The 27467-nt window shown below is 37.7% G+C and overlaps 1 protein-coding gene across 1 annotated transcript in view; it reads left to right on the top strand.

Moving 5' to 3' along the window:
- Nucleotides 1-27467, top strand: part of LOC308060261 (lipoxygenase homology domain-containing protein 1-like) — a gene marked incomplete at its 5' end in the record, with an annotated part of 211124 nt that overhangs the window by 74806 nt on the left and 108851 nt on the right. Inside the window, 7 exons of the mRNA XM_080378728.1 lie at nucleotides 3879-4104; nucleotides 14524-14678; nucleotides 15293-15371; nucleotides 18597-18678; nucleotides 20120-20175; nucleotides 20320-20352; nucleotides 26289-26458. Coding sequence (XP_080234854.1) covers nucleotides 3879-4104; nucleotides 14524-14678; nucleotides 15293-15371; nucleotides 18597-18678; nucleotides 20120-20175; nucleotides 20320-20352; nucleotides 26289-26458 — 801 coding nt within the window. The remainder of the gene's footprint in view (nucleotides 1-3878; nucleotides 4105-14523; nucleotides 14679-15292; nucleotides 15372-18596; nucleotides 18679-20119; nucleotides 20176-20319; nucleotides 20353-26288; nucleotides 26459-27467) is intronic.

The raw sequence follows: 27467 nt of genomic DNA, 5'->3' as shown, positions 1-27467 counted from the left end.
AAGGTTTTAGTTTATAAGGGCAATAAAGTAAACTTTGCTTTACAACTTTTTACAAAATGTTCTGGCTGTGAAATTAGGTTTGTAAATGCCAGGTTGTGTTCAAGTCATGCAGAAGTTAAAGGCAATTTAAACAATACTGTAAATAAAGGAACAACCTCGGGATACAGTGTTTATGTCAGTAAAAGAATACTATTAGCTGTACTGTCTTATGAGAATTTTTTCATCTGCATTTCACTGCAAGAGCAAAATTTGACATACATTTGACAGGATTCTGACTGGCAATAAGTAACATGTTAGCAAGTCAATACCACTGAGAGACCAATGTGATATCTGATCTGACAACAAAATGAATTGTTCCAAGCCCCAAAACTACAACAGGAGCTGAAACTAGTTTTGTAATTGTATTACATGTCTTATAGAACATCATACACAGTCGATTTGCTCTCTGCCTTGACATCCTTGCCTTAATTTCCACCAAGAATAAACATGACTTTTTTCCCCCAGAACACCCATAAACATTTGATAGAAACAGAAGTGTTATTAAGCATGTTATTAGTCTGGCGGTGTTCTAATTATTTTGGAGACCTTTCAGTCTCAGAAATATGCCATTACCTATATGCCCTGCATAGCTTACCATTCCAAAACCCACAAAATTTGTGAGTCTAGTAGACTGAGATGCTATATACTCTTCCTCACTGTAGTCAAAAGCAAGCAAATTACATTTGACTTGACACTTTGGACAAATTCCCACTTAGCATGTGCATAACTTTCTTAATTTTGTTATATTGTGTCGTCTTTCAGAGTGTGAATGTTAGGGAAGGATAGGAAGTACAGAAGGACGCTAATACAGGGATGTTTACAGATGCTAAACAGGACTTTAATGAATGTAATTGAACTGCTTGCAACTAGGAGCATCTCCTGGTCTAGACAGAGCTTTCTGTTCTGTACTGATTTTTCTTGAAACTCCATTTGATTAGGTTTGATGGATTGCCATGTTTACCTAGTAACAGGAAGTCCCTACATGGTGATATGGTGATGAATGGGTTTCATCATTTTCCTCTCCTTTTTCAAATTGCCTTTCTTTTTTCCTTTTTTCTTTTTTCTTTTTTTTTTTTTTTTCTTCTTTCTTGGTCAGCTATCCTATCACTGCTTATTTTCCTGAGCTCTTCCCTCCAGGTGTACCAGTGGTCTCCCAAACATCAGCTACAATGTGGCCAGCAGGTTGAGGGAGGTGATCCTGTCCCTCAGCTCTGGTGAGACCCCACCTGGAGTGCTGCATCCAGCTCTGGAGCCCTCAATACAGGAAAGACATGGACCTGTTGGAGCGAGTCCAGGGGAGGGTCACAAAAATGATCAGAGGGCTGGAGCACCTCTCCTGTGAGGACAGGCTGAGAGGGTTGGGGTTGTTCAGCCTGGAGAAGAGAAGGGTCTGACGAGACTTTACTGCACCCTTTCAGTTCTTAAGGGGGCTTATAAGAAAGATGGGGACAAACTTTTCAGAGGGGCCTGTTATGATAGGTTTTAAACTAAAAGAGGGAAGATTTAGACTAGATATAAGGAAGAAATTTTTTACAATGAGGGTAGTTAAACACTGGAACAAATTGCCCAGAGAGGTGGTAGATGCCCCATCACTTGAAGGTTTCCTTCAAGGTCAGGTTGGACTGGGCTCTGAGCAACCTGAGCTAGCTGAAGATGTGCCTGCTTATTGCAAAAGGCTTGGACTAGATGACCTTTAAAGATCCCTTCCAACCCAAAGCAGTCTATGATTCTATGTTACAATGTCGAAACGCTTTGTAGATTCACCTGGAAACACAACTTCCATCTTAGACTTCTTTCTGAGAAAAATGCACTTTAGCATAGTATGATAAATAAAATTAATATCATTAAGAAAGTTACAACTTCACTTGTCAGCCAACTCATATGATACCCACTATAGATACGCAGAATTCTTTTTATCTATAATATTTCAGTTTGCCTTACAGCCAAATGACTGATAGATGCTTCAGAAAACAAAAGAGGCTCTTTGACAGTTTCCTGATACTGACCGAGAGACATAGTAATGAATACTGTAATCAAAGATGCCAGTGACACTCCTCTTGCAAGAGGGTTTATGCCAGATTTTAATCATGGCCATGACGTCACAAAGTTTCAGTGCTTTATTTACTAAATTGCCCTTTAACACTTCTGCACCAAATAGCAGCCAGTGCCTAGATCTCAGGAGAGCACTACCTTTATTGTTCACCAATACTATACTTTATTCAATTCACAATAAAGGGTGACAGTTCTAAAATATTGTAACATTTATTTGCAAGGGAACCTTAGCGGTCACTTGCTCACTGCACAAGTCTCTGCTTTGTAGCTGTTATTACGTTATGGTTTGTATATTTACATCTACAAGCTGTAGATGGTTATTATGGCAACTCAGCCTATATCCTGGCTACGTTTGTGGTTAGTTTCAGAGCTTTTTGTCTGCTGCTGTAATTCTGCTGTGAGTATTAGCAGCATATTTTTGATGTACATGGTTTTACTGCATTAATGTTATAATCATGCCTTCAGTTAGCACTTCTTACTTTAACAGACTGTTTTAATACAGGAAAACCTACTACTTTGGACGTAAGTGTGACTCTATCCAGACTTTACACCGCTAGTGTATGTGTCATGATGTCATGTTATGAGACTGAGTTGTGCCAGACTTGCCTCAGGGATGCAAGAAAATGATGATCAATTAGGGCTGCTAAGACTCTCTTCTATGATGTTCCTCATGACCAAGAAATGTCAATGTTACACTAGCCTGTGTCAATGCATGGGAAAACATTTCAACAGAAGAGTGAAAAGGGTATGTCTCTAGTGTCTCTGATATTTCCCAGCTCCACAGAGAAGAGGAGCATTGCCTTTTAGTCTTCCTCAGCAAAAAACATCGAAGAGGAAACTCTCACTGTGGGGCAGGCTTATCAATATTATCTTCCAGAACAGATGCAATGGACTTTCAAACACACTTCTTAGTTCACCCGTTTTGGTGATTCAGGCTACTGGCGCAATGTTGGTGTTAGTTATTTGTCAATCTATTTTTTGTCTTTTTGAGTTTTGTTTTGATGCTAAACAGTACAAAATTGGTATAATGGTAAAAGAAACAACTACTTTTTGTTATTTTTTTCATCTGTAATTTTTTTCCCAATACCTGAGCTTTCAAACAATTCACTGAAAATGAAAGTAGTTAACTCTGCTTTTGTGCTTAAGTTCCTGCCATCAGCTTTGCTCAAAAAACTTCTGCAGCCCAAAACAAAGTGTCTCTTATTCAGGACTGCAGTATTCAATGTGACATAGTCATGCTTTATTGTTTAAATTTGCTGCAGTGTGGCGTCAGCACTCACAGAAACAGTTCACCCTGACACCAGTGCACATAAAAATAAAAGACAATGAGAAAAGTGGGCCATAGCAGACCGATAAGTGGTAGGAATAGTTAATAGGGCTTTGCTGATGGTAAATGTATGGACTGCAAAATATATTATTTCATGCAGCAATGGCTGAAGGTAATTCTGCTAGTTAAAGTATTTGTCTAGAAATAGACATTTACATTATAACACTACAAACTGGATTCTGTCAAGACATCTAAAACCAGACTGAATTGGTTAAGCCCTTTAGTCACTTTAAATAACAGGGTAGTGAAATCAATAAAATTACATTTGCAGACTACTCCATTTGCTTTTGTTCAATTGCTCTGGGATTCATTGTATATTAAGGCTTCATTTTCTCAAAACCCCCATTACTCTAGGTTGTGTTAGCTGCACATGTAGCTTGCATGCCCAGTATAAGAAGGATTGCTAAAAGACAGTCTTATAATTTGTTATTAAAACCTGGATTTTTTTTTGTCATTACAGATTAATCTCAGAGATCTTGGGCAGCTATATAAAATCCGCATTGGCCACGATAACACTGGAAATGATCCCAGTTGGTACCTGGAGGAAGTCAGGCTTGAAAGAGTAGTACCTCTTTCTCATGAAGAGATTTGTCTCCCTGTAGAGTGCTGGCTTGCAGAAGACAAGGGTGAAGGTGATACGTGGAGAGAAGTGGCAATAAGAAATCCCACAAAGGAGCTTTTGCCATGTACGTATTCAGTATTTTAGATCATGTGTTCACTAGCCATATCCTGTGAGTATACGACAGCTTTTCATGTTTCTTCCAGGGCACACTGCCCAAAAGCCAGTGAAACCATAAAACAATGCCCTCCAGATACTTTCTAGTTCCACAGAGGCGAGAAGTGGTCATTTTACCCCACTCCTTTCCTTCCCAAAATCAAAATGATAGCCGTAGCCAGGGCATCTTACCCCTACAAAATTCTTGATCTCTCAGAGTGCCCCTTAATCACTGGCAAATACTGTTCTTTAGGGCAAGACATCAGGCAGGAAATCAAGGCATATTAAGGTATGTAATGTCATATGACTTCCAGTTCCTTTTAGCAAGTTTGGTATCATCCTTTCTTGTGCTGCATAAAATATTCTTTACTAGAAATCCATGACCTGAATCATCACACACACTTTTTCCAAATCAGACTCAAGTCACAGCCATTCACACAGAAGTTGTTAGCTGCAGGGTGGCACTTTGGTACTTCAAAGTTTACCACAGCTCTGACGCACTTTGTTCTCTTCAAGTGAAGCAGGAAATAGCCCATCACATAAAGCTGTTATTTAAAAAGTCCAAGGCCTCTATGAAGGAATAAACAGCCAATATAATAATTTAGCACAATGTTTTTTTTTTTTAATAGAATTCTCTTTACATTAATAGAATGACAACAGTGCAACTGATAGACAACAGTGTTTGACACCATTCAGACAAACTGTATTCAAATTGAAGGAGTGAATATTACAAGGAATCAATGATTCAACATAAAAAAGGGTCATCGTGCACTTAGTGACACTCAAATAATTTCAGAAGAAAATATCAAACAAGTGAAAAACCTCAGCTAAAGGAATATAAACCTCTGAAAGGAAACATCAAGACTGGTGGTGTGTGAATGTTTTTGATGGGTTTTAAGGCCAAAGGGGACTACTGATCTCTATTACAGAGGCCAGAAGATGCTGAGAAACACGTATGGGCCAGTTCACATTTCCCCTTTGCTTTTTTTTTTTTTTTTTTTTAAATATTCTGAAGAGTGTTTAGTAACTTCAATAAGAGATTTCAAAAACTGAGACTGATCAGGATGAACCAGGCTGTATAATCATTAACATATTCCACATCCTACAGTGATTTAAGTATTGTATATTGGTGCAACAGAAAAATAATGTAGAAGCCAATTAAATGGCATGAACAATTTTTTCAACATCAATAACTCAAATCTTCATTACACAGTCTGAAATACCCATTCAAAAAGAGGTACTAATATTCTGGTAGATGCACTCCATTTGTGTACTTGAATGTGAAAAATTAAGTCCGTTCTATCAACGGCTGGGAATATACTTAAAAGGGCACTTTTACTTACTTTTTAATCGTAATATTACTGCATCTTTCATTGCCTTTGCAGGAAAATTATCTCTATTAAAATATATGTCTCAAGTTTGTAAGAAAAATTACTTTAGAAAGCATTTGGAAATTTCCTGAAATTGTAAGTTTTACAAATTAATTATTGATTTTAGGTACATTTAAATTGAACAATATAAACTCTGCAAGGCCTCCCAAGGACTTCCTGTTTATACTCTCAAGAACAAGCAAATGAAAAACTACCAATTTGCATTTCCCATTTAAAAGCTAATTGCTTACAAGTACTGGACAAACCATATTAAGTCATTTTCTCCAGCAGAACAAATGATGTACTACTTATTACTTAATGATAATCTGATATGATTCAGTAATTTATATCCTGTACTTTCAATTCAATCTGGTACATTTTAGTGGTATTAAATTTGCTTAACTATAAAAGTGATGTGCTGGAATCTTTAAACAAAATGAACAAATATAAACTAAACTCAGAAAGAACAGTTTACTTTTTCACTCAAATTCTCTCTTAGAAAAAAAGTATATTTTTTTCTTTACCTTTTTTCTCCCTTTCTCCAACCAAACTCTGCTGTGGGGACCCAAAACCTTGGAGCTGATTTTTGTTTCCTTGTCTTTCTTTTTCGTAGCTTCGCTTCTTCAAATCCTAAGTTATTTCCTGATTCTGTCAGTTTTTCTTTACCTTCCTGTCTGAAATCCAATCTTTTCCATCCAAATTTCTCAACTTGGTAACCCCCCTTATTTTTCTGACTGCCCCTCAGCTGCTTCAAAAAGCTTACACTAATCCGGCCTCCTACTGCAAGTGATGCCTCCAGTTCTTTCTCAGTCTCTCCATTGCATCAGTCTCAGCTTCCATACATAACTCGGGTTCCTTATGCCTCCAATGTATGTCTGTCTTTGTTTTCTCTTCTTTTCTTATTTTTCCTCATTGCCAAGTCTTCTAGGTCTGTGGCTTCTTTTAATCCTATTCTGTTTTTGTTGCTTTTCCAGCCCTGGAGATTAAAAAAATTTCACCTGATCTGTCTGTCTTCAAAGTTGTCCCTGAATTGAGGATGCTGTTGAACTGGATGATCTGTGGGGGCTACTCCATACTCCAACCTGTTTTTTTCTGTGATTCTTCTACCCAGTCTCACTTTTTTTTCGTGGCAGTTCCAGATATTTTTAATTAACCAAACTTTACAAGTATTTGATTGTTTATTTGTTGCCATTTTGATTTGCTTTCATCCTCTAGTTATGTTGTGATGCACAAAATCAAAGAATAATTGTTCAACTGTTTTCTAAGTGATAGGTATTGGAAATTAGTCATTGTGCCCTGAACTGGGTAAATCTTAAGTGTCATTCAATGAAAATAAGATAGAAGCTTTATCCTGAATGCTTTTGACGTAGCTTTGTAACATCATGACAACACAGGAGTGTTAGGGGAATTATGACTATATCTGGCAGTTCAATGTAGGTGAGGCTGCTGCAGCTGCACAGCCCCAGGTCCCAGGCTGAATATGTGTTCCCAGTCCGCACACGCAGAGAGAGCACATCTATATACCACATCTATACACAGGTATACATGGCCAGCTGTACAGTAACACAGACACACAGAGCAGACACAGGAACACAGGCAGCACCAGCAGCCTCATCCCGCTCACCTCTCTGGCTGAGCAGGATGGAGTCCACTAATAGGAATATATATGTGTACACATATGTACAAGGTGGATGCTGCCAGCTGCTGGGCTCACACACTCTATCTGCCTGTGGATCCCAGTCTCCCCAGTTGCTGGCTTCTGGACATACGAGTCCTCAAGGCTGCAGCCCCGCTCCAGCTGCTGGTACAGACTATCTCACCCACACATGCACACAGGCATGCATGCACAGAGGTGTCTTGTCCTTAGAGACACACATACACTTCAGCAGATCTCACCCCTAGAGACACCCATATCCCATGTTGTCTCTGGCAGCTGGCAGGATTCCTGTGGTCGTTCCAACAGTCAGCTGTTCGTATGGTCTGGCACTTAGAGACATGAGCCTCTCAACCCTTGTACCACTCCACTCACTCACGGTGTTTCACTCCCTCTAGTATCTCCAGATGCCTTCATGCAGGACCCCAACTGGGTCCCAGTCCAGTTGCTGGTACTCAGACCCCATACCCACACATGTGTATGCACACAGAGAACATAGAGTCCTTCACCCAGAAAAAGAGTTAGAAATCAAATTAATAAGAAGATGGGATGGACTGCACTGATCAGGTGCAGGACACAGCCAGCCATACTAACTAGCAAACTGTTGTGCCCAGCTCTTTTGATCTCCTGATCCCTCTATTTTCCAGCCTTGTTCCTCCAGAAATCACCTAGGTCCATCTCTTTTTTCTGCCTTTGGCAGCAAACCCCAGCAGTCCAATAGATACTCCAGAATAGACTCATCATGATGGGTTTCATGCCTGGACACTGGGACTGGCACTCTCCTGAGATGGCCATGTAGGGGCTGGGAGAGAGCGTCCTTTCCTCTGAGTCCTTGGCTTCTCCCAAGCCCATCACAGGAGCCACCAGCCCATCTCCACAAACACAGGGGCACAAGGGCAGGTGGCTTGGGAGAAGCCAGAGCAGGGTGTTAGTTGGACTTGCCCTGCCCATAGCTGTCTGTGCCTCTTTGTGAGCATGCAGAAGACCTTTACCCCACATCTTAACATGGATTAAATTCAGATGTGGCTGAAGTTTTGATCTAAAGGGGTGCATGACACAAGAAGTATTGCATTTTCTTACTGTTCTTCTTATGCGAACATAAACTTCAAATGTGAATAAAAATGGGGAAATCTGCCATGTTCTTGTTCACTTAATCGAAGGAATAACTATACTGATTTGAAATAAAAGACAAATACTGAGACTGAGGCAGAAAATATTCCAGCTCAAAAGATTTAGATTTCTTTTCCACTTGGAGAAATGTGCAGGCAAATACAAAAGTGTTAGAATGTGTAGTAATGACTCAAGCATTATCTCTACAAAATTTGTATCCCTGTTTAATCACGCAGGTGGCAAATAGGTAAATAGTCAAGCTTCTCTTTCCAATTGTAAAATTGATTAGTAAGTGTGTTTTTTCAAAGCTGATAATTTTCTTATGTGTTATGAAGAATATCCCCATATTTATCTTTTTAGAATATTGCTTCAAATAGCAGTAGTGGAGATTAGAAAGCCTGAGAACTGTGATTCTCATCGAAATCTTCACCTGAAGATAATGTTTTGTATTTATGTCTTCTCAAATAATATCTGAGGAAGACAGTCCCTTTTAACAAGTACCAGCCATTAAGAAATTGTTCCCTTTTAGCCTTAACACTGCACCAATCTGGATCTTTACCCTTTTGTCACGGTAAAATGCCAAATACTATTCGTGCAAACTGGGTAGTAAATACCAAGTGGTAAAATCACATGACAGAGTTTCAATCTCGCTGTTTAACAAATTGAGCCAAAATGACCACTTTATTCAAGTAGGCATGTCTGGAAAAATGGTAGAACCTGCAGCAGTACTGTGTAATACTGTTTTACTGTCTTGGATCACCATTGTTAAAGGAGGACTGAATCTGACAGTTTTAATATTGTGTATCATTTACCATCTCTCTAGGTTTTATGTTCTTTGGCCAATATGTCTGTTTACACCAGCAGCCTGATGGGAGTGGATTTGCACAGTGAAGTGGTTGGTGGTAAAAATCCAATGAGCGAAGGGTCCAACATCCTCATTATGTGCATTTAGGGGGAAGTTACTCTAGGCTTGTTCTAGTCTGTTCCCATGGACTGACTGCCAATTTGTGGTAAGGTCATCATCCTTGTGTTCCTGGAACGTATGCTCTGGTTTGGCTTCATCCAAAAAGGATCTCATTTTTCACTCTAAAACCACTCCATGCTGCAAAACAGATAGAAATAAGGCCAACCGGGGGATCCAGTTTCTTGATTCAAACTCCTATGCTGTTGTAGGCACACCGTATCTTTAAGCTCAGACACGTGTAATGCAGAGGAAGCTTATCTAATGTACTTTGAGTAATAAGTGATGTGTATTTATCTTGAATTCATCTGCTCTTAACTAGAATTATAAAATAATGACTGTACTTTTAGTAGAATTGCTTTGAAAAGAACTGACAATGGGAAAGTAGTTTATAATGTCAGCAGAAAAAGACCAATATTTCTGCAGTGAAAACTTTCATTTTCTTACTCTCATCAGTAAATTATTCCTTAATTCTATTAGGATTATTTTCTTCTTCTCCCAAAACATATCAAAATATTAACTTAGTCTTTAATGTAAAGCAACCTGCTAGGCTTGCTTACTGTTTTTATTTTCCAAAGGGAAATGTCGTAAGTCACTGAATTCTGTACATCACTTCTTCAGAAGGAAATGAGAATTATATACTGTGCTTGTAGATCGAGGCTAAACTAACTTTTATAATTGGTGAATGATCAGGAATACACCAATGTTCCATCTTGGAAACCCTGATTCAGGTGCCCAGGAGTCTGGGAAAAAGGGTTTTCTAATCTGTGTTATATTGCCCTTAGGATGCCCTTAGCTTACCTTTTCTTCATAACCAGAGAAAAAAAAGTCCTTACTCTCTCCCCCTTATTGCAGTTAGTTCATGTTCTCGTGTTATCAATAGATACCAGAAGCTGGAGTAGAGACTTAAAAAAACACCTGAAGCTTCATGATAACATCTCAAGACATAGCAGTAGTAGCAATTTTATGTATAAATTTCATGCTTTTACACTTGACTGCTCAGTAACTCCTATAGCATTTTTGATATATTTTGATATGCCATCTTTTTAACATTGTATACTGCTTTTATGTTTGTCTTTCATGGAGCCTTTTAGAAGCTCCTCACCTCTGCCTGAAAAAATTTTACCTCTCTTTTTTCAACTGTTTCATCCATGCATCCATGTCACAGAGTCTTCTGTTTGGTTAGAGAGCTTATCTAAAATTTAAAGATTTCAATCACTTGTTTTCTGAAAAGCAATTTTCTTTTTTAGTGAGTGCTAGCTGAGATTTTTTTTCCTGCTATTCTGTATTAATTAATCCTTTTATACCCTTTATCAAAGTTACACTGTTTTTCAAGATATTTCTTCTATTATTTTGGTTTGCCCCACATTAGACATATACCTACATGTGAATCTGAGGTCCCTCATCATGCTGAAACAGCGTTTCCTGACTTCTGTTAAGTGGATGGTTTTATGATATAGCTTTCAACTTTTTCTTTCCTTTTTTTTTTACCTATAAGCCTACCTCTTTGCTTTGTCACCCCAGTTTTCAGCTGGCGTAGCTTCAATAAATCAGCATGTAGCAAAATGAAATTACTGCTACAGAATAGAGAATTGGGTGGCAGAGTTCTAATTCTCAGAATTTTGCGATGGCTTTTTCTTACTGCTGTGAAGCAGGTCTCCATTTCAGCTGTGGCAGCAGTGGGGGCCATAGAGTAGGTCAGTTTCTCAGAGGAAAGTAAACCAGAGTCACAGAGGCTGATCATATTTTCTAGGGCTTATTATTTTACTCTATACACAAAAAACCTATTTTGTGAGCAATATACAGAAAGCTACAAACAGGCAAATTTTACACATGGTGAGTCTTGCTGTCGCAGCAGTACATTTGACTGGTGGGTTTGTTCTCCAGATTTGGTTGTATCTGTCCCCTGTGCTCATCAAACTACTGGTGCACCTTGTCTTATATGTTAAAGGGTGGCATCATGCTTCTTGTTCTTTTATTTAAGCAATCTGTAGCTCAGGAGCCATTAACACCAGCACCTTTTGTAGCTGTTCTGCAACCTGGGGGAACTGCTTAAAAAAATTTGAAAAAATTGCATCTGCTCAAGCTGCCCCGTGCCTAGGTTTCCACTTGTATAGAAAAAGTCTGTTTAGTGAATGTTTATATGCGTGTCCAAGCATTTCTCCATAGTGGCATATTTTAAGTAGGCATGCACACGTGTTTTGGAGAATAGTTTAGTTCCTTAATTATTTGTATGTTTCCTATAAAATGCATTGTGATATATACTCAAATTAAAGGAAACGAACATTCCATTATTATCCTGATACATCAGCCTGTATTGCTAACAAATTTTGCAAAAATTTAAAGCACAAATTGGTCTTTTTATTAAGAAGGTTCCTTTATAAACAATGCAGATTGTGTAGCCTAAATAAATGCCAGACCTAATGTTTTTGAGATGGCGAGAGATGCATAGACACAAGGACCTATGGAAAATATTTTTGAGTTCTTTACATTTCGACATGTGCATGTTTTCTACTTCAGACTGATTTATTTAGGCCTGTAGCAATAGAAAGCTGTATTTGATTAGATCATTATCATCTCTCTGGTTACCACAGAGATGCACAGTGCTACAGAAGGAACTGTAATTTATTTAACTGTTAATATCTTTGTGTTGTGTTATAATTATCTCTTACTCTGTTCTGGTGTATTCTGTACTTAACCCATTTGATTTGGCCTCCTTCCAGAAATGAAAAAACTCAGTGTTTTCTTATAACAATTTATTGTTGAAGGGCTTTAAAAATGTCTTGAATATGCTTTAAAATTGTGCTTATAGTTACTTAAATTTTGCAGTTTTGGTCATGGGAATTACTTGTAGGTGTAAGTAATACAGATACTAATCTTTGTATATAAACACTCATAACATAAATAATCTATGCCCTTTCCTTAACTCCCACAGTCGTTTTGCTTTTTCAAAACACAATGTGAGTAAGAATGTAAAAGCATGGAGGAGATTTCATGTTGACATGTCCCTGCTTTTACTAATCTGCAATGTCTTGCTCCATGGGTAGTCCAGCCCTATTATTCAAACAGCTGGCCACAGATTAATGTAATCATTAGGTTTTCTTTTGGAAATGTGACCTCTTCCCTTCCACACTCTGAAAGATTTTGCCACTTCATGATCAGTGTGGCTCTTTGCTTTGTTGCACGTTTTCTTCTATAGTTTGCTGTCAACCCTTATCCTCTGTCCTTTGGCCAGTTTGCTGTTTGGCTTATATTCTTCTGTTGCTTATCTGCACATAGTTATGATTATTAGATTATATTGGCTATTAGGAAAAAATTCTTCACTGAAAGGGTGGTCAAGCATTGGAACAGGCTGCCCAGGGAGGTGGTGGAATCACCACCCTGGAAGTGTTCAAAAAATGTGTAGATGTGATGCTTAGTGGCACAGCTTAGTGGTGGACTTGGCAGTCCTGGCTTAACAGTTGGACTTGATGATCTTTTCCAACCTAAATGATTCTGATTCTATACTAAGACTTATGATATAAAATGTTACTTGGATATATAGCTCAATTATGTTAATTATCATTTGCATTTTTCTTTGTTACTTGTCATTCATATCTACAATTTTTTAAAACATTATTTTACGTTAAAAACCTTGAAACTGTTTTTTTGAAGGGGGTGTATGTGTTATTGACATCAATTATATGTCATGGGCTGTGTTGGTACATTAATATATGGATGTGAGAGGCGCAATGGAGTTACAGAAAATAATAAAACTGATCAAGGGACACCACTCCTATTTTGAGTCACAGTTGTAATAGTGATAATGAGTTGGAGACACTGTCTTAGTCAGTTTAGGATAGTTTTAAACAGATTAAAAGAGATATCCTAATTTGGTAAGCATACAGTCTATTCTTCAACATTTCCTTCCTATCTTTTAATGTATGTGGGGCTACTTTTTCCCCTTAGGTATTTTCAGTATTATTTTAATACTTGTTAAGTTTCTCCACTGGGAATCAGAAATAGCTGTTCCTCAGTGATGGTGGATGACATGATGTTTGAGTTTACAAGCTGCCTTGGGGTCCAGTGAATTAAAAATTTATGGAAATGTCAGATTCTGCTAGCTGTTTGGTTGTTTAAGAGTAATAATATTTTAATTAGTTTTTGTAGAATATTGTCCACTGTCAAGCATTTTATTGTAATTTTTTTGTTTTCATCTTATTTCCTTCTGAAAAGTCATGTTTAATTCTGTTTGGTAGGGCTGCTACTACTTTTCTTCACTCCCAAGAACTATTATAATTACCCATTAGTGAAACAATAATCTCTTCTGTGATCTACTACATAGCAGCAGAAATAGCCAGCTGTGATTAGAATAGAAACACTCCATGGAAAAATTGCCATTAAGATGTAAACAGGATAATTTTTTTAAAAAGTCACAATAAGAAAAATTGGAATGAAATATAATAGTAAGTGATTACTACAAATATTTTTTTTAAAGAAGTTTGCATATCTGGATAATTCTAAAGATAATATTTGTGTGGTGCCAAGTATGTTAATAAAGTAACTCGGAATTATATTTCCAAATTCTTTGAAGATAATTGTATATTTTTTGTGTGTAAGACTTTGGTCTAGACTAGAAGGAGAGGCATTAAAAAATAGTAGAAATATTTCAACTGAGAGCTGTTTTTAAAAAAGTGTTCACATCCACTAGTGATAAATGTTGAAACTTTCAAAAGCAAGTTGAGTGTCCACTTGTTATAGAAGAGGGAGCCCATTCATCTTCTTGACCACCTTTGTGAGATGAAAATCTAAACCCAGTAGGATAAATGGTTGCTCTTCTTTTAAGATGAAATGAATGTTAACCACCTGGAAAAATCTGTTTTGCACAAATCTGGAGATGGAAATGCATTGGTAGCAGTGAAATATAGCTATTGTTTGAGATCATGACTTAGGCACAGTTAGGTGTTCTCCAGATAACTTGCCAAGAAAGACTTTGCAAATTAGGTCTTGAAATCATGAAACAGGGAGTGACAGAGGAGAGAGTAGCACTAGGGAACACATGCTTGATAGGCTGCTTTGCTGAGCAATGCACAGCTATACTCAGCTATACTCAGCTTAATGCATGTTTTCAACCTTGCTCTTCACATTTTTGTGCAGAAAATTACAAGGTTTGAACCTTTAAGTGACAAATGCATGGATAGCTGTTGCTACTTCCAAACTTGAAAGTCAGTATAGTCTTCTGGCAAAATTTTGATGAGAAAGCTTTTGAATCATGTGCAAGCTACAAGGATAACCTCAAGCTTTTTCTTCTCCTAGTGTTGGTGTATGAAGTCCATGTATGCACGGGTACCAAACTTGGTGCTGAAACAGATTCTAACGTTTATATCAACCTCATTGGGACAAGAGGAGATGCTGGCAAAAGGAAGCTCCATAGATCTAAGAATAATAATGTAAAATTTCAACGTGGACAGGTGAAGTAAAAACAATGGTACTTCTGATCAATAAGAGCAAATTATGGCTAGCAAACTGTTCAGTAAGTGTAAATACCTTTTTATTTACAAGTTTTATCCTTGCAGTTTACCATTTTCTCACATATTTTCTTTATTCAAAATTACAGAATTAAATCATATAAATAATTTTTATCTTCTGGATCAATCATTTACTGAGAACATTGGATAGTAGAATTTGAGTACTCTTCATTATTTATATTTCACATATAGATAAAATGGTGCCAATAAAATTTTTGTTCACTGTGAACTTTAGAATCAAGTTCTAATTCCTTATTTGCAAGTGTGTTTTCCAGTCTTAGTGAAGCAGATAGGGCTAGAAAATATAGAGATGATGAAATGATACTTTGCAACTAATCATTGTGTCATGTCAGAGGAAATGAATTCTGTCTCTGTGGAGTAATTTTAACATGTTATTCACCTTAGAAAGCTTTAAAGGATCCAGGACAAACATAAGACATCTATGTCTCTTTCGGAAAAGAAAAAAGAGAGAGAAAAGATAAACTATTCATTACTGTTATAGTCAAAGCAATAACTGTGTTCAAAACCTTTATAATTTTCCTTGTCTGGTTCCACAGATGGATATTTTCTGCATAAAGGCTGTCTCGCTGGGACACTTGGAGAAAGTTCTGATTAGCTGTGATGGAGCTGGTCCAGGTAGGATTTAACTTCCTAGAGACAAATCTGTTTTCAAGTCCTTTTTAAACACAATGCACTTTATTTATATGGCATCCTTCATACAAAGTGTGACAGAAGGTCTTGCAGTGACAAAAAGTCTTCCCAGAGACTGGTCACTGTGATGAGATGGTGAAAAATAGTCGTAACGGACAGCAAAAAATACATGAGTTTAATGTCAAATACTGTCATTCCACTCCTTGTTTTCAAGTTTATTTATAAGAAAGCACAATTTATTTGCATATAGAAAACTCATGAAAGCATTTCTCACACAGGTAAAACAACCCTTCATTAGACAAACAATGAAGACTGGACAGAATAGAATTAAAGATACTCAACACCTGCTTTACTATCGAACAGATTTTGAGTAGTTACAGCATAATGCCCTTGCTGCTTTGGGCAACAGTAGAAGATCTGGTTATTTATTTAATCTGTGCAAGTCAGTGTGGAGCTGCTCCAGTGGGTGACATTGCATTCAGCTTGTAGGTTTTTCAGAAAAAAGAGAATTTTGTGATGAGTTGAACTTTTGGTACAGGCCCTAGAGGTATGCATTTCTGGAATGATGTATATGAAGAGAAAGCTAGCGTTTAAAAGCACTGAAGATGTAAATACTGCAAATATGTTTGCAGATTAGTAGCTGGGAAGAAGCTAGGTGAAGACAAGAATTGTTAAAGCAGATCAAGGCCACGCTGATATCAGATTAGAACAGCACTTTTACCCTACTCTGTTCTGAAACGGCCTCAAGCAACACCCATCTCGCTGACTGTCCGTACTGTCTAAGGCTCCGAGCAGACTGGTGACCGTTACAGAAGGAGCCTTATTAGTGCAGCCTGGACATGGGGTGTGAACTTGATTCTTGTGTCTTTGTAGTTCTCCAGAGTTTGCTGCCTTCAGCAGTACGAATGACTGTATACCCGAAAGCTTCACATCCTAGTAGGCCAAGACGTAACACAGAAGGCAGTGTGGTGGAGCTTACCTTCACTCTATCCCACAGGATACTATGCCATGCTCTCCTCCCTCATCTCTCCTTTAAGAGGCAGCTAGCCATATCACAGAATCAACATTACAAATCTGCAACCAGACACAGCTATCTTAAGCTGCTCTTTGACAGTCGAGTTCAAAACCTGCATTTCTGGAGGATTGTCTAAACAGGACAATAGATCGAGTTCCAGCTATAAGAAAATTTATGCCTTGATAGTTAAAAGGATTGTGCATTGTACTTGGCACAGACAGATCTCACAGACCTCTTTAGAGCTGTACCCAAAACTAGTCCCAGATGAGCCTGGTCTGGGGCTGGGGTGCACAGTGGGGCTGAGAGCTGGGAAAGGATGGCGAGTGAGAGGAGAGGCCTTCGAGAGACTCAGACTTTGGGGGGTTGAGAGGGAGGAAAGAGAGTTCCTTTAGAGGTGGGTCTGCCCTTTTTTCTAATCTTGTCTGAGTGATAAGGCAGAAGGTCTTTAGTCTTGTTTTGGAGACTGTCTTGAAAGGATCACAGAACATCTGCTTTCTTTGGGGCTCTCAGACTGCAGCACATAGATCTTCCACAGCCACCGTGAATGAGGAAAGAAAAGGAATTTTGTCCTAGACAGCAAGGTTTTGGCCTTGCTCAGGTGTAAGTCACTAGATGATGTGTCTTGCCTGCTGAATGGACCTTCTCCTCTATAGAAATATTCCATACACACCTGTACATCTAGGAGTGCCTTTCATCTGTTTTGGCCTGTTTCAAAGCGACCTGCCTGACTGCTGGAAAATCTTGGCTAGGCTAGTAGTCTCCTTCCAATGAAAGAGCATCTGAGGTAGACAAGGGTGACAGAAGGAGCTTGCAGGGTGTCCTGATGTGTCCTGGGCCTAAAATCTTGAAGGGGAAATGCTGTTCTGCTCCAAGCACTGCCTGGGCAAGCCCTCCCTATGGGACAGAGACTGCCACCTTCTAGGGACTTCTAGATTGTATTGCAGCCAGGGAGGCAGAGCATCAGGATAAACAGGACAGTTGTCTGCTTCTGACCAAAACACCCCTCATGCTGTTTTGCTACGATGTGTTGAGAAATACTGGTATGAGTCAGGCAAAACCTCATAATCAATATGACAAGTTATGAGTGGTGTAGACACAGAGAGAACAGTATATTCAAAAACAGCTTTGCAGGAGAACTGTACTAGTCACTAGGATGGTTATTGGGAGGAGATCAGCGTGAATGTGCCAGTGGTTACTGCTGTTAGGGAGAGGATGGAGTCAGTAGCCCCACAGAAGTGAGGCTGCACAGCTCCATGCATGCCGGTCCCACTAGTAGCAAGGTTGAGTATGTGTTCCCAGTAGTCACACACACAAACACATTTAAAAAGCACATATACATATGCAGATGGCTGGTCACACGGATCCATAGCACATACACAGACACAAACAGCACCAATGACCTTATCCTGTTATGCTCTCCTGCTGACCGGAATGGCAGTCCGTCAATGGCAAATATATACATATATACACACACATACACACACACACACATCTATATATCTACATATATATATACATGTTCATTATGGATGTGTGTGTATATATATATCTATATATCCATACATACAAATATATACATACTCATGGATGTATAAGGCCTCCAGTAGTTGGCCTTAGACGCTCAGTCTGTCCAGTTGTTGGTCCTGGATCCCTGGACCATTAGTTTTCCCAGTTACTGCCACCTAGACATACAAAGCCCCTCCAAAGCCAAAGTCCCACTCCATTTGCAAATGAGAGCAGTAGTCTTCATGATTTATTAATTAATACTCTTATATATGCAATAAGAACTTCACTCACAGAGGACCAAAATTCGCAGCTTTCACACAAATCTCAGTTAACTGTGTAGATTTGTCCTGACATCCTTGTGCCTGATCACAAGGAATCAAAAGATGTAGGCTGGGATGTGAATGGCACTGTCAGTTTGCACATGTGTGCACATTACTTGTCTCCAAGGAAAACCCCCACCCCTCTTAAAATTAAAACAGAGCAAGGCAGAGAGGAATTAACATTGTATGTCTAGTGAGAGACACAGAATAATAAAGCTTTCATTCTGTTAACATATCTATTTAGCTGAGCTCTGTCTTAATCGGACATGTGTTTCTGCTGGAAAAAGATATTGTGGGCTTTTTTCTTTAAATTTATTCAAAATAAAAATGCATTATTCCACATGATAAACTTCTGCCATTTCAACACAGGCAGTGGATGGTTCCTGGATAAGATTGTCATCAAACATAAAGAAGGAAAGGAAGTTCAGGAGGTTGTATTTCCTTGTAATAGGTAAGCCATTCATGGAAAAAAAAGAATTTGTTACACTAAGGAAAAAATTGCAGAACAGGCATGTGCACACAACTTAGATGTATGAGCAATGCCCCAGAGTTTTTCAACATAAAAGGGATGAAAAATTTTGCCAGTGAAGACAAGGAACAAAAAAATGCTGTACTGGTATAGAAGGGAGTCATAGACCAATGCAAAGAAGTCCAAAACCAAATGTTGCATAGGAGGAAAGGTGCATAGAACTTTTTAAAATTTAAATTACACAGAGACCACATTAAAATAAACATGCTTTCAGTTCTCATTCTTTTCAGAAGTATTATGTGTAAAGGTCTAGCTGCACTGATTTTGGTCAGTTTCTATTTCTCAGTCACGTAAACCTTATACACATCCTGGAAATCTTAAACTTTTCTCCTAAAGAACTACAATATTCCCTTTCATTTAGTAAATCTCTACTTGTCTGTCTTACTAGGTCTAGAATTTTGCTACCATGGGCAAAATTAAAAAATGCTTGTCTCTGTCAGTTCTAACAATTACTAAAAGCCTATTCTTACAAATTTTCTTATTATCTGAGGCAACTGCAACCTGAACTTTTAGCAGTCATGGAGCTGAATCATACGGCTATAACAAAAAAAAACCAAACAACCCATAAAATAAGCCAATATATGGAAGTAAGGATCTGTGTATGTTTATATATTAATATATTCAGTACAATAGAAATAATTTGAAGAATTGTGATGTAGATCCAGTTAATTCTGTAGTATGTGGTTTCCAGAATCTGTGAATTTGGGTTACATGGCTGAAATAGCTTCCGGGAGGAGGGAGAGGGAGGAGGAGGAGGGAGAGGGAGGAGGACTTCATGCGTAAGACTTGTATTCATAGTTCTGTTACATACAAGAAGTGAAATATATTATGGCTCCCTGGACTTAAAGAAATGCAACATCAACATGAGCCAATAGAATAGAAGCTGATAGTGAGCACATATTTATTCATTTTTAAATAAGGAGATTGTTAAAGGTTGTAAAGTGTTATTATATGAGTGTGTGGGGTCAACCAAAGGAGTATGGGTGTATGTTTGTAGTGAAATGATACTGCAGGAAATCTCCATGTATTCATTAGTATTAAAGACAAGTACATTTAGTTAATTGCTGCAGATCTACAGTAGCTTTAGAAACTTCCAGAAATACTTCATATTTCATATAATTTACTTCATATAGCTACCGTGAAAATTACTATTTGCCTGAATCAGTGATCCAAATTCTCCGAATATGATTCAAGCCAACTTTGATGGATGTATAAGAGAAAATTCGACCTAGAGAGTAGTTTCAAGGCATAGTTTGATAAAAACATTAAAAAATACTGTTGAGGAGAGAAGGTAATTGTCAGATTATTTGTAAAATATAGATACCTTTTATTAATCTTATTATATTTGTTTTTGCAATGAAAGATGGTTAGATGAATACCAAGACGATGGGAAAACTGAGAGGGAACTAACTGCCAATAGTAAGTATTTCGTGTTATGACAATATAGTATATACTTAATGCCTAGTTATTACTGAGGAACCCTTCTGAATAAGACTGTAACTTAAGAAGAAAAGTTGATAATAAAGCTTGTTCACATATTTTTTTTTCCTGTTCATATTTTAGAGGATGGCAGTTCAATGAAGGTGTTCCTTAAAGGTAAGAGTTATTTTCTGCAGCATTGTTTTTGCTGTTTGGATTTAATCTGTAAAACAGTATTGTAACAAATATTTGAGCAAGTGACCTTATTATATATGTAAATTACCAACTGTGAGAGAAAATGAAGACAAATTGGTTGGCGGTAGTCTACAGAAAGGACTAGGCCTTTACAAGTAATTGAGAAAAGCTCATAACTTTTTCAGGTTTTCTTCATATTTCTACTATTCTGTCCTGAAATCAACCAGGAATTCTGAGAAAAGATTCAAGTGTTGTTTTGTTTATCCCAATGTCACTGCCATTTAATACATGGGGACAGGCCCCCTAGCAAACATCAGCAAGTTGAAAAATGTGTTGTGAAGTGTCAGCGGAAGTGTTTTCAGGTCAAAATCCATCAGGGTATTCCCAAAGGAACCAGAAATAATGCAGGGCTAAACTCCAAATCTGTTACTGAAGCTAAATGTAGTATATGCAATCAGTTCACTAAATCAGCTTGAATTGATAAAAAGAATTTAATAAAAAACTACTTGCCCAGCTTTCTGTTTTTATACCTATAAAGACAGCCCCGTCACTTGGTACGCTAGTACCTCCCAAGTGTTTAAAATTTGGGATACCATCTCTGCATTTCTCCCTAACCAGAAAACAGACTGATGCAAGTATTTTTTAAACATTTAATTGTAAGTATGTATTCTGTGTAACTGTGTCTGGGAACTGCATGGGAGAAGCTAAAGTAAAAAAAGTAACAATTGCATTTGTGTCTGAAAACAGAGACTTGCCTTCTGTAGGATGAGTCCCGATCTCTCAATCCAATTCCAGTTTCAGTGAAAGTTAAATTATTTGCATTCAATCAAACAGTTTAGCCAACAGCTTTATTGTTCCATGGCAACATAACTTTGACAAGAGGAGACTGATTAACGTGGGTAAGTAAAGTTTTTTTCACAGAGAAATTTGATTTTCACAAGTGACTTGGAATTGGATTCTGCGTTCTGCTAACTGCACAGTTCAGAGTTGTACCCATAATATCTATTTCACCTTATGTTTAGAAAATAGACTGTATTTTACTACTAATCTAAGTCTTTCCAGTGCAGCTTCATTCTTTATTACGCTATAATAAGCAGGCACAGATGCACAGACTGCTGAGAGCCTGTGTGTCAAGAGTGGTTAGCCACAATATATTGATTATGAGAAGAAAGGAGGGGCTTACTCTTGACCAATTTGTGAAATGTCACATTGTCAAGATGTCCAGGAGGACCCAAAGAGTGTGTGCTGGTTTCTTAGGTTGAGATCAGAGCTTGTGAATAACGAAGCTACAAAGAAGAAAAATTTTACAAAGTATTCTGCCAATTAGCTCTGCATCAGCTTAGCTTGAATTGCTCTTTAGCCATCTTCTCTTTACCCAGGGGCGATTCCATTAAGGAACTGTGATAGGTGAGAGATAATGCTTTTACATCTTCTGTAAAAAAGATGATGAGCAGGACTGATCTCAGGATTGCTTACAGTTTAATTTATGTTGTCATACTAGTTACCTCATAGACCCTGCATGTGAAAAGACTGAGGTTTATAGGAGGGTAATGATCAGGAGAGGTTTGGAAAAGAATCTTACACTCAATTCTGTGTCAATCAGTCATGACACTGTACCAGGGTTAGAGGCGATGAGAGAGAATTCCAGAGATGCAGAGTCTTGGAAGAAAAAGTAATTGCTTTAAATTCTCCCAGCAGCTGTAGCAGTGGAGATTTCATATGGTAGAACAGATAGGAGCCCCATTACCGGTGGAAGTGAAAACTTTCTGTGTAATAGACATTTACTGAATGAGAGGCAAGCAGCAGTGTTGATGTTAGGGAGCCAATGTTTTATGCATTCATGTGGTCATATTCTATATGAGCTGCACTCTGGAAGTGGGCTCCAGAGAAAGTCATAGAATGTTGATTGGCCTAATTCAGTTTTGTTTGGTGATTTTCAGGTCAAGATAATTGGGCCTAGGTCAGGTCTAAAGCAATGGTTACAAACCAAAACACTTTACAAGTCACTCTGAAGGTCAGAAATATCATTCTCTGTGGGTAAGGCTAGTAACCTGTTCAACCACCTAGCCAAATAAGAGTTTGAAAGTCATCATTGCTAAGGAGGTTACTTGAGGGCTCCTGGTCTTTTTTCAGCCAGGCTGGCATTATGGCAGCTTCAGTGAAACATAAATCCCAGATCCCTGTGAACACTGCTGCTAGCTTTGGATTCTGCCAAAATGCAGCATGTCTGTATCAAGCTTTCTCAGTAACTTTCATACATCTGTAGATTACAAAGAGATTATGACAAATCAGGCGCAGGAGCAGATTTATCTATATTCTTGTGTTTCCACCTTGTATATTTGATGCACAATAAAAAGACAAATTGTATTGCCCTGGTAGAGAAGGCAGAGAGCTGCTCTCAGCTCTCAAATGGAGTTGTTTTGAGAGAGAGTGGGACTTCATATCACACTAAAATTTTCCTATATTGTAGGGAAATTTTACGACTTCCTCCCATTTTCTCTATTTCTTTTCCTTTTCTGCCTCAAAATAGATGGAGTATTGTTAATAGCACATAGATAAGAATTTTCTTTCAAAGCAAGAAGACCAGACATAGCATAATTCCAATATTGCCTGCACTGCAGTCAGTTACAAGGAGCAGGGCTCCTGTAAGGTGATTCCTGTAGAGTGCTCTGTGGTATTGTGGGCTTTTGTAGGCAGCAAATAAAATATTCTTCAACATAAATGAACAAGTTCAGTTAATAGATATTTCTAGGTTGACTTTTCTTGTGTTGTGCAAAGTTGTTGGTATTAAGACATATGGAAAATTCGTAAGAAAAGAGAAAATATTCAGTAAATTCTCCCATGACTTCTTTTGTTTTTAAATTATTCCCCACCTTCTAAGTATTTTCTAATGGAGTAAGAATAATCACAGAATTCCCAAATTGTAAATGGATTGGTCCTCCTTCTAAAAATCAATGATAGTATGTATTGCTGGGTGGAGGCTAAGAAAATAAAATACACAGACTGACTACTCTGCCTCAAGGCAACACAAATTTCTACAATTCCTGGGAAGTAAGCAACTTGCTCCTACATCTAACTAAGTGTGAATGTCATTCTAGGTCTTAAGCCCCCCAAAAAGAGTGAAAATAATTGGAATAATGTATTATAAAAATAATGGTGGCAGTCTTCTAAAAATACATAATTTGTTCATATTTTAAAAAACAGAAAAAAGCCTTCCTTTTTCAGTTTCCCGAGTTATATTACAAGACATTGACTTCATGTTGGCCAGTTTGCTATGTGCAGAAGTCATCGCAGGTTTGATTTTCACAGTTTTACTGCAAGCATCTTTCAGGTTCCAAACTAGTGGTTAAAAGACTTTCTGGAAGAAAATTGTTATGATTAATTCCATTTAACTTCTGGAAGTCAACAAATGACTCCTGCTTCTAATGTAACTCTGGATACATCTCTGTAATGTGAAATCAGATCCTTGGTTATATTAGTTTAGAAAAGAGAGAATTCTGAGATTTTATTCACAGAATTTTGTTTCCTCTCCACCATTCATTTCAGGAGTTCCCATACTGATGTCTCAAAGAAAATAGCTACAGCTTTACACATAAAAATACAATAATACACTAACACGCCAGTCACTCTGAAAGGAAGTTAATGCATTTCAGTAGTATGAGGAGAAAAGTCTCTTTTTTCTAATGTGGCCATGAATATGAAATGCAGAAGACGAACTACTCAAGTCCAGTTATCTGATTTCCAGAACTTCAGAATAACCTGAAAAGATATATAGAAGTCACTGAACTTAATAAGTATTTGGCATCTGTCTCCTGTCTGGTGTAGCCATTCTTACCAAGTAGCTGTCTAAGTGAATATGATATTAGCTAAAAGATTTTTTTTCTTATTCTAGCATGAACAGCTTAAATGAATTTGCTGAACTGAGAGAAAATGCAGTCAGTCTGGGTTAGCTCAGTTACCAAATAGTAGAAGCATTAAAAGTAAATGTAGGAGAACAAACAGTCACAGATGCTAAGAGGTCTTAGAGCTGTTAACTACTAATTTATTTCCTGGAAAACTCCCAATCAGTGTCTTAGCCTTTCTTCTGAAATAATTTAAAATACAGTCATGGATATTAATTAAAATACATCACCTTGCATGAAATACCTTCTTTAAACATGCTGCCTCTTTGAGCAGGGAGCAGACAGTTATGTATCTGTGCTTTCTCCTAAGTTGGGGCTTGCTCTCTCCTGAAGCAGATAGATATTACAAAGAGAAAAAAAAAAAAAAAAGCTCACCTGGGAAACACAGTAATGCAAAATGATCTTAATTCCCTCTCTGCTGTGTTCCTGGGACGGCATTCCAAATCAGGCATGGTTGGAGAGGATAAGAGGTTCAGGGCTATGTTGGGAGTCTTTGTAAAAATTTGAAGCTGCTCATAAACCCTCGGAGTGCTCAGGAACAGTAAAAGCTTAAACGGTGCTTGACTTCACCAAGTGTGACACCCTGAAGAGTACCACATGCCAGCCTGGCACAAGGAGATAAAATTCAAAGCTGGCACATATATCAAACAACAAAAGTTCCTCATTAGGCAAAGCATAGATCTCCTACATAGTACATCTGATGCATTCCTGGAAATGACCTCAAAAAAGAATTCAGATGGAAGGATCCTTTCAGCCAGCATGTTACTCGGAAGACTGACTGTGAAATGTGTAGTTGCCTGGCATTTTGTAGCTGAGCCTAGAAGAATCAGGGAACGGTCAGATGTAATGCATAAACAGCTTTTACAACAAGGGGAAAACCAGAATTAGCTAAAGAAAGCAATGTGACAAACGGAAAAATTATAACTCAAGAAAACCAGATCAGGTTTTTATCCAGTCTCCAACTCCAAGCAGGCAGAGGAAAACAAAAGCTATGAAAAAACTGCACAGTACCATAAGAAAAAAAATAACAACCAATTTATTTCTGAATTAAGCTATTCTAAAATTTATTTTGTCAGCACATTGCATTGCAGGCTTACACAAAATCGCAAACTAGTTCTCTTTATATTAATCCTGTTAGCAAATTATCATATTAGCACAGTACTGGTCACAGTCTAAACGTAGGCTTTTAATTTCCTTTCGCTGTTAAGTTCCCTTTGCCATGCCGGATCAAGTGCCTTTTCTACAAATAATTAATTCAAATTCAGGGGAAGATTTATTTTCAATAAGTTAAGTAACTCTCTAATCTATACTGTCCATCTAAGACATAGTACTTTTTCCACACCTGGAATGGTTTTCTGTAACTTCTCAGTTGCATTCTGGACTTCTGAATGAGTACACATCACCTACCAAAAAAGAATGTCTGAAAGGCCCAAACCATGAACTGAGGTCAGTGCAAACACCTCTTTGGAATTCCCTAAATTTTGGATTCAACCCTAATGAATGATCTGATCTGACAAATGAGCAGACAACATGACAAATTAAATTAGAAAAATCTGAGAAAAGAAGTTTAAGTTTCATTGTTTAACTGGTTGTGTATTATCCAGCAATTCTTACAAATTGATCACACGCAAGTCTTTAAAAATGTTAGTTTTCTTTTTCGTGTTATGTAAGAACACTTTAAGAACTGGAATTTAATAAATTAATTACTGTAATTAAAGCAACTATTTTGTTATAAAGAATGCAAAAACCTAGGCAGAGTATTTTTGCTGCTATCTTGGTGTTAATTTCCGCTTTCAAACCCACTTCAATTGTCTTGTATTTATCAAGTCTGATTTAAGTTACAATTATCTTCAAGAGAAGGGATGACTATCTATTTTTATTAAATGGAATGTAACTTCATAGTAATCTTTAAATTCTTCTTTGTAATAATAACAAAGACATCCATTGCTCTCTGCCATTGATACTACAACTGTTTAATTGCTACATTAATGATAAAGATGTTTTTGTTTTGTTTAGCACAACAGTGGAGGGTGCAGGTTAAAACAGATGCAGATTCCCCAGAGCCACGAGAGTGTAAAAGGACCCTTGTGATTTATGGCTCAAAGGGCAAAAGTGATGAGCTTCTGCTTTCTCCACAAAACCCAGGATATGTGTGCTTTCTACCCAGAGCAACAGATGAATTCATTGTAAGTCATAAATATAGAGTACTGCACAGAGTTTATTATGACATATAACAACAAAAAAGTATATATATACACACACGTGTGGAATGCTAGTTTAACTGGTACAAATGACATATTTATTTACAAAGATGGAATGATACAACTTTAGATCTTGGGTCATTTTTCTGGTATTCCTGTTCCTCTACAGCCAGCTGTAGTGTTCTCTTTGAATTTTCAGTGCCTTCGAGGGTATGTATCATGGAGAAAAATGGTCCCTTTTGTGTAATTTATTGCATTCACCAGCTCATCTTGCATTTTTTCCAATTCTCTAAAGATTCCTGAGTTGCGGTTTATACAAAAGGCAATATACAATTATTTGCGAAAGCAGAAAATGAAGGATCTAACAGTATTCCCAGGGGACACAAGTGGGCTTTTCTTTTCTTTATTTCAGTCTTTGTAAAGCAGCATCCACTCTCCCCAAAAATAGTCCTTTCTCTCAGGCCAGCAGGCAGAGGATTTTTCTGGATAATCATAAATCAGTACAGAATGTATTCAGGCATATCAAAGTGTGATGAACCCTGAAGCAATGGCATATATATGGCCAGCATTGAAATCAACCCTAACACAGCCCTGACTACCTGTACACCTGATGCATCCTGCTGCTTTGAGAGGATTCATCCGAGGCATCGTTTTAATGTTTAGATTCTGTCCTGGCTTTCTAGGTTAACTCACTGCAAATTCTGTTGATTGGCATGAAGTACAGCTTCTAGCCAGTGAGATGGGAAAAAGAGCTTACAATTCAAAGCAGTTTTATAAAGCTCAGAAATACTTTTCAATGGCTGCAATAAACATCCTGAAAAGAGTGGCAAAACTACATTTAGAAAATGTTGTCAAAGCTTCATTGTAATGACCTGATCCATGCTGAATTTTTAATTTAAATAACAAATTAAAGCAATTTAGGAACTTTACAGGGAGTAAATGAAAAGATAAATGGCACTTCTTAAAGACAGGAAAGCAGCTGCTTATCAGAAAA

Source organism: Falco punctatus (assembly GCF_963210335.1).
Source record: "Falco punctatus genome assembly, chromosome: 3".
NCBI lineage: Eukaryota > Metazoa > Chordata > Aves > Falconiformes > Falconidae > Falco > Falco punctatus.
This window is presented reverse-complemented; position numbering and strand designations above follow the sequence as displayed.